General features: G+C 47.0%; 1 protein-coding gene and 1 long non-coding RNA gene across 7 annotated transcripts in view; one reads left to right on the forward strand and one right to left on the reverse strand.

The window, feature by feature from the left end:
- Positions 1–2,157, reverse strand: part of SLC22A23 (solute carrier family 22 member 23) — a 187,993-nt gene extending 185,836 nt beyond the window's left edge. For 2 of the 5 annotated variants that reach the window (XM_054491067.2, XM_054491066.2), the window contains exon 1: positions 946–2,154. In XM_054491067.2, coding sequence (XP_054347042.1) covers positions 946–1,599 — 654 coding nt within the window. In that variant the 5' untranslated portion in view covers positions 1,600–2,154. Of the gene's footprint in view, positions 1–945 lie in introns of all 5 variants that reach the window. The other 3 variants (XM_063665773.1, XM_063665774.1, XM_063665775.1) reach the window with 3 other exon arrangements.
- Positions 1,146–9,883, forward strand: LOC134739682 (uncharacterized). 2 transcript variants are annotated; one of them, XR_010126550.1, is made up of 6 exons: positions 1,252–1,291; positions 3,679–3,718; positions 3,841–4,201; positions 5,328–5,457; positions 6,815–6,908; positions 9,189–9,883. It is a non-coding gene; the product is annotated as an uncharacterized LOC134739682 (long non-coding RNA). The 2 variants fall into 2 exon arrangements; XR_010126551.1 differs by lacking the exon at positions 3,679–3,718 and having other exon boundaries at positions 1,146–1,291.
- The last annotated feature ends 429 nt before the right edge of the window (positions 9,884–10,312 follow it).

Below are 10,312 nucleotides of genomic sequence, written 5' to 3' on the forward strand. Positions count from 1 at the left end.
TATATTTACTTTAAAATGTGAATTAATTAGTTTAGACACAAGGAGCAAAACTACAAATGTCTTGATATCTCCTATATGTTGAGAATAAAATTATAGCTGTCTAGGGGCATTGAGTGTCCACCATTGCCCACTCTGTGTTTAGGCCTTCACACTTGTCTCACAACTCCCTTCTGCTACACTTCATAACATGCAATACCTCTGCAAGGGAGCTTTAGCTACAGGACTCAGAGGACAAGGTGCATGTTTCAGCTAAAGCACACCCCGGTTCTCAGTGCCTCAGCCCAAAGCAGCTGCTGTGTAAGAGCGGTGACGGCCGGGGAACACCCAAATGACATATTCTCCGCGTCCTTCCTATACTCTTGTGATGTTTACTGAAGTGCTGAGAAAACACTGGAGGAGACACTGGGGTAGCAAAGTCTAAAGTCAGATATCTTTGGGGAGGACTAAGCACGGGCTGCAGGTTGGGGATTTGCAGGAGTCTTTGCTTCTCTGGCTCTCCAGTTCTTTAGTGGGCTTTACCTGGGTCAAAATCAAGTGCGAGATGGGAGACTATTGCTTTGTGGAAGACTCAGGGACAACTAGCCGGGCAGAACAGGGCTGTGGTCCCGACTCCCCCAGCAGACCTTGAACGACGCCAGTCCGACTCCTCCAGAGCGGGCTGAGGACAGGTCAGCTGCCTCGCCCCGAGGGTGGGGGAAGGGCGCGCTTTCCATCCGCGTACTGGGACAGGAGTTTGGGTGCAAACTAGTAAAGGCTATGGTGCTCCCTTTGCACCCAAGTAAAGGCAGGTGGTTTAGGGGACGGAAGGAGATTAAGCCAATGCGGAATGCCCGTACACACACTCTAGCACCACCACTTTGGGGACTTCGGGTCTCCCGCTGGCTCGGGCTTGGACCTCGGTCTGCAGGGAGAGGGTTGGAGGGACTGGGCGGCCGCGGCCCTTACCTTGCTGACCACGTTCTGGACGAGGCCGGCGCGGATGCCGTAGTCCCACGCGTGGCAGTCACAGTTGGAGGCGTTGTCCCCCTTGTCCGGAGGGGATGGCAGGGGTGGTGTGTCCCCTCCGTCCGCGCCGCTGCTGTTGCTCCGGTTGCCCGCAGCTTCCCAGGGGGCAGTGGAGAAGGGGGTGGTGGGGAGGCTGGTCCAGTTGCCCATGTCCCCGCCCCGGCCTGTGGTGGTGACCCCTGCCAGCTCGGTGCCTTTGCCGGCCCCGCGGCACCAGAAGTTGGGCTGGTCCAGGAGGAACGAGTCCGAGAACTGGCTGAAGCCGATGAACAGCGCCGGGATCCAGGTGAGCAGCACGAGGGTCTTCTGGTAGCCCCCGCCCAGGCCCCCGAGGAAGGGCAGCACCGACCCGTCATAGTCCAGCAACAAGAGGCTCGGGGCCGCAGCCGCCGAGCAGCAGCTCGGGTGCGGGCCGCCTCCAGGATGCAGTGGGGGCAGCGGCTGGATCTCCGCGCCGCCGCCGGGGCCCGCGCGTCCCCCGAGGGGCGCCGAGGCCGCCGCGTCCCCGGGCGGCAGGGAGCCGTTCTCCTCGGCCGGGGCCGGCTGCCGCCCGGGCCCGCCGCCCGCCGCCTCGCGCCGCCGGTCTATGGCCATGGCCCGGGCCCGCGGCTCCCGCAGAGGCGCATAGAGCGCGGCGGAGGCTCCGCGGGCACCCCGGGCACAGCGCACCGGGCCAGGCGCCTGCAGCCGCTGCCGCCGAGGAGGGCCCGCGGCTCGAGAGAGAGCGCTCGGCGGCTCCGGGTGCGTCAGGCCGCCCCCATGTCACCCGCCGGACCCCGCGCCCCGGGCGCTGCGGCCCCGCTCGGGCGCCGGGCAGAGGCGGGCAGAGGCCGGCCGGGCCCTCAGCCGCCGCGGCTCATCGGTTCCGCGGCCCGGGCGCCGGCTGCCGAGCCCGCAGCTCTCCGCTGCTCCGCGCCGGACGCGACAGGAGGAGGAGCCGGCGCCGCGCCCGGCCCGCGCCCTTGCCTGCGGTTCAGGGCCCTGCGGGCGACGGTGCGGGCGGCGGTGCGGGCAACTGCTGCCGCTCCCGGGGTGGCCGCGCTGTATTTCTCCGACTTCGGGCGCCTCCCGGAAGCCGGGAGCTCGGGACCCAGCCCGCCGAGCCGGCCGCGCTCTCCAGCTCCTGGAGCCGGCCCCACTCCTCCTCCTTCTTCTCCTCCTCCTCCCCTCCTCCCTGCCCCCCGGCCCGCCCCCTCTCCCCCCGCCGAGGTGGAGGTAACCGCGGCACCTGCTGCGCTCGGCTCCTGCTCGCGAGCGCCCCCTCCAGCCCGGGATCCACGGGAGGGGGGCGGGGGAAACGGGACACCCCGGGCCCGCCTGGCTGGAGGATCCCCTGCCCGTGCCCATTTCGCGCCGGGCGGGGCGGGGGAGGAGGAGACGCGCGTAGCAGGGGTCGCCGGCCGGCGACAGGTCCCGGCAAAGTCGGCGTGCGCCGAGAACGTGTGGGCCGGGTCTTCTCTGAGGCTGGGCTCCCGCAGCCGCGCGGGCCCCCCCACCCACTCCGCGCGCGCCAGGTCTCCGTGACCTCTGTCTCTTCAGAGGTGCCCGGCGGTCCCGCTGCCCGCGCCCCGCTCCCAGTCCCAAGCCCGAGGGTCTTCAGCCTTCGGGAACAACCCTCTGCGCTTTTTCCAGGAGCGAATAAGGTTGATTTTTGTGTCCGTGGAGCAGGGTCAAGGAGGCGCCTTTGCCAATTTCAGGTCGCCAGTCCCCCGCAGTGTCTGGCCACCTGCGACCCGCCGCACCCACTCCCAAATCGCCATTTCTTCCCCCACTCCTAAGTGAATGCGATGTAAGCACGAAGCTGGGATATATCTCCAACACAAGTTATAATACACACAGTATAAACGTGATGGCATTCCCCACCCCCTCCCTAAGATCTTGTATTCACGTTTGGAACGCCGTGTGCACAGGCGCACACATCTATACTCTCACACAAGAAGACAAACCTCTCCCTCCTCTCCTGCTTCAGCGCCAACCTTGCCCAGCCAGCGCTGTATAAATAACACCAGCCCTGCGGCAAACGGCTACATTAGCATATTTCCTCCTGCACCCAGCGCACGCACCAATGAGAATTATCCGGCACCTTTCACCCCAGCGTCCGCACATTTTGGAGACATTTCATATTCTGAGAAGTTTATTAATGGAAGTCTTAAATGGAGCAATCCATTTCTAGTCTTATTTGGGGCAAAAAAAAAAAAAAAAGTTTAGCTTTCCAAAAGGATATATTCTAAGCTCCATATACTGAATGTATTCTTTTGCATTTTCATTATTTGCTCAGTTAACCGCTGCATAATTTAGTGGAATACATTTTTAACCTGCAGTTCCGTGTTAAAGGCAACATGTGTTTACTGCATAAAATGCTGGCACATACGTACGAAAGAACTATTTCTGAAGGCTGCCAGGGGGCGGGTCTTGGGGGACAGGGGAGGTTGTGGACCTTCCTGCGTGGCCGAGAAGGGGTGATTAGATAACGATGGGCGGAAGGGGCCCTAAGGGCTGCAAAAGACACCAAACCTCTGAGAAATGGATCTGGAAACCACATATATAAAGAGCTGGGGGCGGGGAGGGGTGGGACACGATAGTGCACGTTGTGTACGTGGTAATTTTTCAACTTCACATTATTTATTAGCTTAACTTTTCTTTTCCTTCCCTCTCCTCCCCTCATTTGAAAAGCTAATACATGCAAAGTTCTGACCTCCATGCCTGGAACAGAGTAAGTGCGCAATGAATGTTAGCCATGTATTATTCCCAGTGCTCCTCTTGCCGTTACATACAATCCACATTTCTTTTTGAATTGAAATATAACTTTACGGATTTTATTTCTTTTCCTTTCAGCGGCTTATTTTCCAGAAGAGGTCCACTTTGTGTCTGGCTCTGCCTCCTTTCCCCCACAGTCACAAGGACACATTTGTTTGCTTGTAACTGATCACAAAAAGAGCATTGCCATTGACCTTAATGACCCTTCCAATCAGAGTAACTATCATAGCCAGCGTTTCAGAGTTGGCTTTCAAACTCACACTCTGACTCAGTCCTCACATTCAGCACCCCAAGAAGTGGGCTTTCAAAGAGAAACAGCAAGGATCAGGTGACTGACTACCAGATCGAAGAGTTGGTCCCCAGCTGAGCCAAACATCTGGTTTTGAACCCAGATTTTCTGACTGGACATTACAGGATTTCTCCATTTCATCATACAAGGGTAACTATAGGGAAGAGTTTACAAAGATGTTTGTTAATGTGCATTTTTACGTGGGAGAAGCCCTGGCCCTAGGAAAAAGAGTTTCATTGTGAAGATGTTATAGTCTTTGTTCCCAAAAGGTGGTAAAAATCCTCAAATGGTACATTCTTAGAATTTAGGGACACACTGGAAAATGGTATCCTCTAAAACTGAAGCTAAAAGGAGGCAACATAAAATGTTTGAAATTAACTAGCTGCAGCACTGACCCAGGCATTGTAATTAATCTGTTGATTAGATTAGAGATTTCCCTGAATCCCTCCTGGATTGATATTTCCAGCAAATCTAGTCAAGAAGATTAAAATGTAACTACTTTAAAATAAAGTGGACTTCAATTTATTAAAACATACCACAAATGATCTCATAACGTGAGCAAAAGGAGTAAAGAGGAAGAATTTGACACTCTGACAGCCTCAGGGGGTGAGGTTTGAGATCCATGGACCAGGATAGGAAAGCCAGACACCTGTTAAAAAATTACTGTTTTTAATTTTCTGCATGATCATTATCATCAGCTGCTATTTTTCTTGTTTGCTTAGTTATTTACTACCTCTGTATTTATTTACGTTCTGCCTCTAGAATGTAAGCACCTTCAGGGATAGGTGCCTTGTGCTCAGCTGTATGCCTGGTGGCTAAAACAGTGCCTGGTACATGCAAGGCACTCAATACATCTTTGTCAAATAAATGAGTGTATCAAGTTATTAACCAATTGACGATACTGTCTATTCAAATCATCAAACTGTTTACTTTGTTTCTTAAATCATCAAGCAACCTTTTTGTATTTGTTCATCTCTCAAAGATGGTGCTCAGATCAGCCAACATGAGACTTGAAATGAATTTGACAATTACACGTCTTGTTGTAAGGCATTGTGGTTACTGGATTAGCTCCCAATATGATCTTCTCTTGGGCAGTATTGGCTTGCAGATGGTGGCTTATAGGCCAAATGTAGCTCACAGACCACAGGCAATGTTTTCAGGAAAATAATTGCTAACATTTCAAAATTGGGAGATTGAATACTTGGAAAAAAAATGTGTTTTGGACTTCTCTGAACATAGCAGAAGCCATTGTCCTTTTGATGCCCCATGTTTGCAGGACCGTGCTTTCTTGGACTGCAGTAAATGAGCAGGCACTCTCCAGCTTGCCCTCATCCCTGCCTGACACATGCCCCTCATGCATGTCATTTGGCCCCCAAAAGTAGCTGTGTTTGTGACCCTAAATTCATGTGAGTATCCTGAACCCAGTGATCTTCATAAAGAAGCTGAGTCATTCCCTTTTCCTTTGAAAGTATGTTAAAGAATCTACCAGTTTATAGTTTCCTAAAAATTGAGAAAATAAAGAAAGGAAATGAAAGTCATAACCTAATCACCAATACATTTGAACAGTTTTATTTCCTTGGAGATAACAGGAGAAAAAATTTTTTTAGCTTACCTCTAAAATTGATGGAAACCTAATTTTAAATCCTCTATAATTCTGTAAAAGTTAATTCTAAGGAATTCAAGTCAGGGTTAATTAACTTTAAATGTACACTACAAGTCATACCAAATGGATTTCACATTGGTTTCTCTGATTATTCATGGTCTTTATACTTGAATTATAGATAGATAGATCACATTTTAGAATATCCTGTGTCATTTTTTTTAAACTGCAGCTTGATTTCTTCCTTTCAAATAACTATTTGAAAATTAGGTTACCTTGATTTTGGGAGGGTGGGAGAAAGTGATTGAGATTATTTCCAACTCTAGTTGTGTATACTTGAATATTATCTATATCATCCTTTGCCTTTTGGAATGTCAAGTCTGACTCTTTAACAAGAAATTTGACATTTACAAAACCTATCATAAATGAAAATGAAAAAGCTACTTCGGTTGACAGAAGTAATAAAAATGTCGCATAATCTATCCTAAGGAAAGCTACAGGTAGTATCTTGAGAAAAACTACCTACTCCTCTAGTACAGGTCAAATTCATCAAAAGGCCAAGTGAAAACAGAAAAAGTGAAGATAAGACTTCTATGCAAAAAGCTACTCCATTGTAAATGTAATGGCTAGGACCCAGTTACTTTCAAAGTTTGGTCAAAATTTAATTTTGAACTCTTTTATTGAGTTAAAAAAATTAGTGAGGCAAATTGATCTAAAATTTGATGTTGGCTTTTGTTTGATGAAAATCATAGATGTCATCTTTGTCTTACTGTACTTAAGAATGTTCTTTGGGCCAGGCGTGGTGGCTCATGCCTGTAATCCCAGCACTTTGGGAGGCCAAGGGGATCACGAGGTCAGGAGATCGAGACCATCCTGGCCAACATGGTGAAACCCGTCTCTACTAAAAATACAAAAATTAGCTGGGCATGGTGGTGCGCAGCTATAGTACCAGCTACTCGGGAAGCTGAGGCAGGAGAATTGCTTGAACCGGGAGGGCGGAGGTTGCAGTGAGCCAAGATCATGCCACACTGCACTCCAGCCTGGTGACTGAGCAAGACTCCATCTCAAAAAAGAAAAAAAAAAAGAATGTTCTTTGACACACACACACACGAAAATAACACGATGCCGAGACTTATAAGTGAATATTATATGTTTTATTCCAGCATGGAAACAGCCTCTTCTGTTTGATGAGAATCATCCCAAAGTTGGCATATGAAGCTTGAGTTTCAAGTATGGATGCTGAGCTCTTGACAGTGGGTAAGCAAACTGCAGATAATCACTGTTAGAAGGGCTTGTGGAAAGAACAATGAAGTAACCAGAGCTTAGACGAAAGAAGTTTCACTTTTCAAACGAGATAAACTAATGTTATTTAAACAACCCTTTTGTCCTAATGCTTTTCCTACTAATTCTAAATGGAGGTGAAGAAAAACTCACAGATGGATGTAACCAAATCTAAAGTTATTAAACGGATTTTTTTTTCTATGACTGGAAGCTAGCAGGCGACAAGAGGAATGAATATTCCTGAAGGAGGTAGATTATTAGACCCAGAGTATACTTTCTGAGGCAAGCTGTTTTGACCAAGACATTGGTTTATTTAACTTCTTTCTTTAATAAGGCTGGTTTGAATTTATTACCATTAGATAGTCATAAATCACTTTTCATATTTAAAAAATTGGCTGTGTATGCATATTATTTTCAGTCCAAATTCTAGGCCATCTAAGAAGGCTTTGAATTAAAATTTATCATTCCTATAGCAAAATATATGTAAATATATGGATAAAGTCACTAAAACATTCTAAGTTAACAGTATTTTTAAGGTTTTCAATTTTGAACTTTGAGGAAAGCACTTTTTCTATTTATAAGGTTATTTAACACTCTAGTATCGACAAGCACACCTAGCACCCAGATCTTGGTATCTAATACCATTCTCCAATATAAGGAACCAGGACCCCTTGGAGATAAATGGTTGATTCTAGGACAGGGCAGGAAATCTACAAGGTGATCCTGGGGCATTTTGTGTAGTGCCGGGAAGTAAGGAAGAGCTGAACACCTCCACACCCCTCCACCCACACAATTAGTGGGTATGTGAAAGGGACACAGGAGCCAAATGAAAGAGCTCCCAAAGTCCAAAGCTGGAGCCATTTGAGCAAAAAATAAAGTGCTATTGAATAATAAATAACCCAAATTATAAAATCTATACTATGTGTCCGTATGTGAAAAATAAATGATTGGATAAATGAGGAAGAAAAGATAGATCTCCCATGCAGAAAATTTCAAATAATTTATGTGGATACTCTGCCCTCAAGCAGGAGTATAAGTCCTCACTCCTTAAGTGGGGGCTGCACATATTGATTTCCTTCCAAAGAGTGTGGAAACGGGTAAAAATAAGGTTACAGTGGAAAAACTCTTACAGTGAAAAGCACTGCTTCAGCCAGGTGATCAAAGTTAGCATCAACAGTGATGAATCATGCTGACGCTGTGTACCCCTGATATGATACGGTGAGAATGGCACTTTACCTCTCCCATAACCCCCATAACCTGGTCTAACCATGAGGAAAATATCAAACAAATTCCTACTGAGGGAGAGTCTGCAAAATACCTGAGCAGTACTCAAACTGTCTGGGTGATCAAAAACAAGGAAAGTCTGAGAACATGTCACGTCCAAATGGAGCCTACAGGAGAGAGGATGACAAAATGTAATGGGATATGCTGGATAGGATCTCGGAACAGGAAAAGATGTTAAGAAAAAACTAAGGAAATTGCACTAAACAATGGACCTTGATTAATAATAATGTATCAATACTGATTCATCAATTGTGACAATGTATCAGACTAATGTAAGATGTTAAGAAGGCAAACTGAGCGTGAGGTATGAGGCAACTCTGTACTATGTTTGCAATATTTTTTATCAGTCTAAAACTATTCTAAAATTAAAAGTTTACTTTTGTAAAAAAAATGACATCTCAAACATTAATATTTAATTTCAAATTCTAAATCAGTGATATCGTTTGGATATGTTTACCCATCAAATCTCACATCAAATTGTAATCCCCAATGTTGGAGGTGGGGCCTGGAGGGAGGTGACTAGGTCATGGGGGCGGTTTCTCAGTAATGGTTTAGCACCATCCCCTTGATGCTGTCCTTAAGATAGTGAGTTCTCTCTTGGAATCTGTTTGTTTAAAAGTGTGTAGCAACCCCTCCACCCAAAATGTGTTTTGGGCTTCTCTGAACATAGCAGAAGCCAAACCTCCACCCCCACTCTTGCTCCTGCTCTGGCCATGTGAAGTGTCTGCTCCCTCTTTGCCTTCCACCATGATTGTAAGTTTCCTGAGGCCTCTCCAGAAGTTGAGCAGATGCCCATCCTGCCGCTTGTACAGCCTCTGGAATTGTGAGCCAATTAAACCTCTTTTCTTTATAATTTACCCAGTCTCAGGTATTTCTTTATAGCAATGCGAGAATGAACTAATATAATCAGTAATTTCTCTCTGTATAGATTTTTATCTCTATGATGACTTTTTTTTGTTTGTTTTTTTTTAGACGGAGTTTTGCTCTTGTTGTCCAGGCTGGAATGCAATGCCACAATCTCAGCTCACCTCAACCTCTGCCTCCCGGGTTCAAGTGATTCTCCTGCCTCAGCCTCTTGAGTATCTGAGATTACAGGCATGCGCCACCATACCTGGCTAATTTTGTATTTTTAGTAGAGACGGGGTTTCTCCATGTTGGTCAGGCTGGTCTCGAACTCCCGACCTCCAATGATCCGTCCGCCTTGGCCTCCCAAAGTGCTGGGATTATAGGCGTGAGCCACTGCACCCAGATATGATGACATTTTTAATCAAGAAAAGGTTTGATGGTTTGAAACCCAAAGTTGATGGGAGGGGCACAAAAATACAAATGATTGAAAAATATATATATATTTTTTTGAGACAGAGGTTTTTTTTTGCTCTTGTTGCCCAGGCTGGAGTGCAATGGCATGATCTTGGCTGACCGCAACCTCCGCCTCCTGGGTTCAAACAATTCTCCTGCCTTAGCCTCCCGAGTAGCTGGGATTACAGGCATGTGCCACCACATCTGGCTAATTTTGTATTTTTTTTTTTTTTTTTTTACTTTCTCCATGTTGGTCAGGTTGGTCTCGAACTCCCGACCTCAGGTAATCCACCCATCTCAGCCTCCCAAAGTGCTGGGATTACAGGCATGAGCAACTGTGCCTGGCTGAAAAATAAATTTTAATGAGAGCTTGTTATAGTAACTGATTTTTAAAAACACTCCAAAGGTTAAAAGATGCCAATATCAGCAAAATTATGAGCTATGGCCCAGGCTCTGGTGTAAGAGGCCAGCAAGGCCAGGTGGTCCTCCAGCCCTCAGACACATGGTAACTATCACCTTATTTTAAAGTTCTCTTGTTCCATTTGTGTTTGCATTTCCATATTCTATTTTGTTTTCATCATTGACCTAGAAATACATTTAAGCCAATTTTTCTTTGGTTTCTTAGAGCTTTTTCTTCTGCCTTGTTAACTTTATCAATGATTCCATTTCTTAAAAGTTAACATAGAACCTTTAGGGAGGCTGTGAAATACATGTGTATGGAATAACCAGGCTACTTTTAGGTAATGTAACAGAACAGGCTGGAACCTCCAGGTTAACAATCTTTGACAGAGTCTTTT

This window comes from Pongo pygmaeus, chromosome 5, assembly GCF_028885625.2.
Source record: "Pongo pygmaeus isolate AG05252 chromosome 5, NHGRI_mPonPyg2-v2.0_pri, whole genome shotgun sequence".
NCBI classification, from domain to species: Eukaryota; Metazoa; Chordata; class Mammalia; order Primates; family Hominidae; genus Pongo; species Pongo pygmaeus.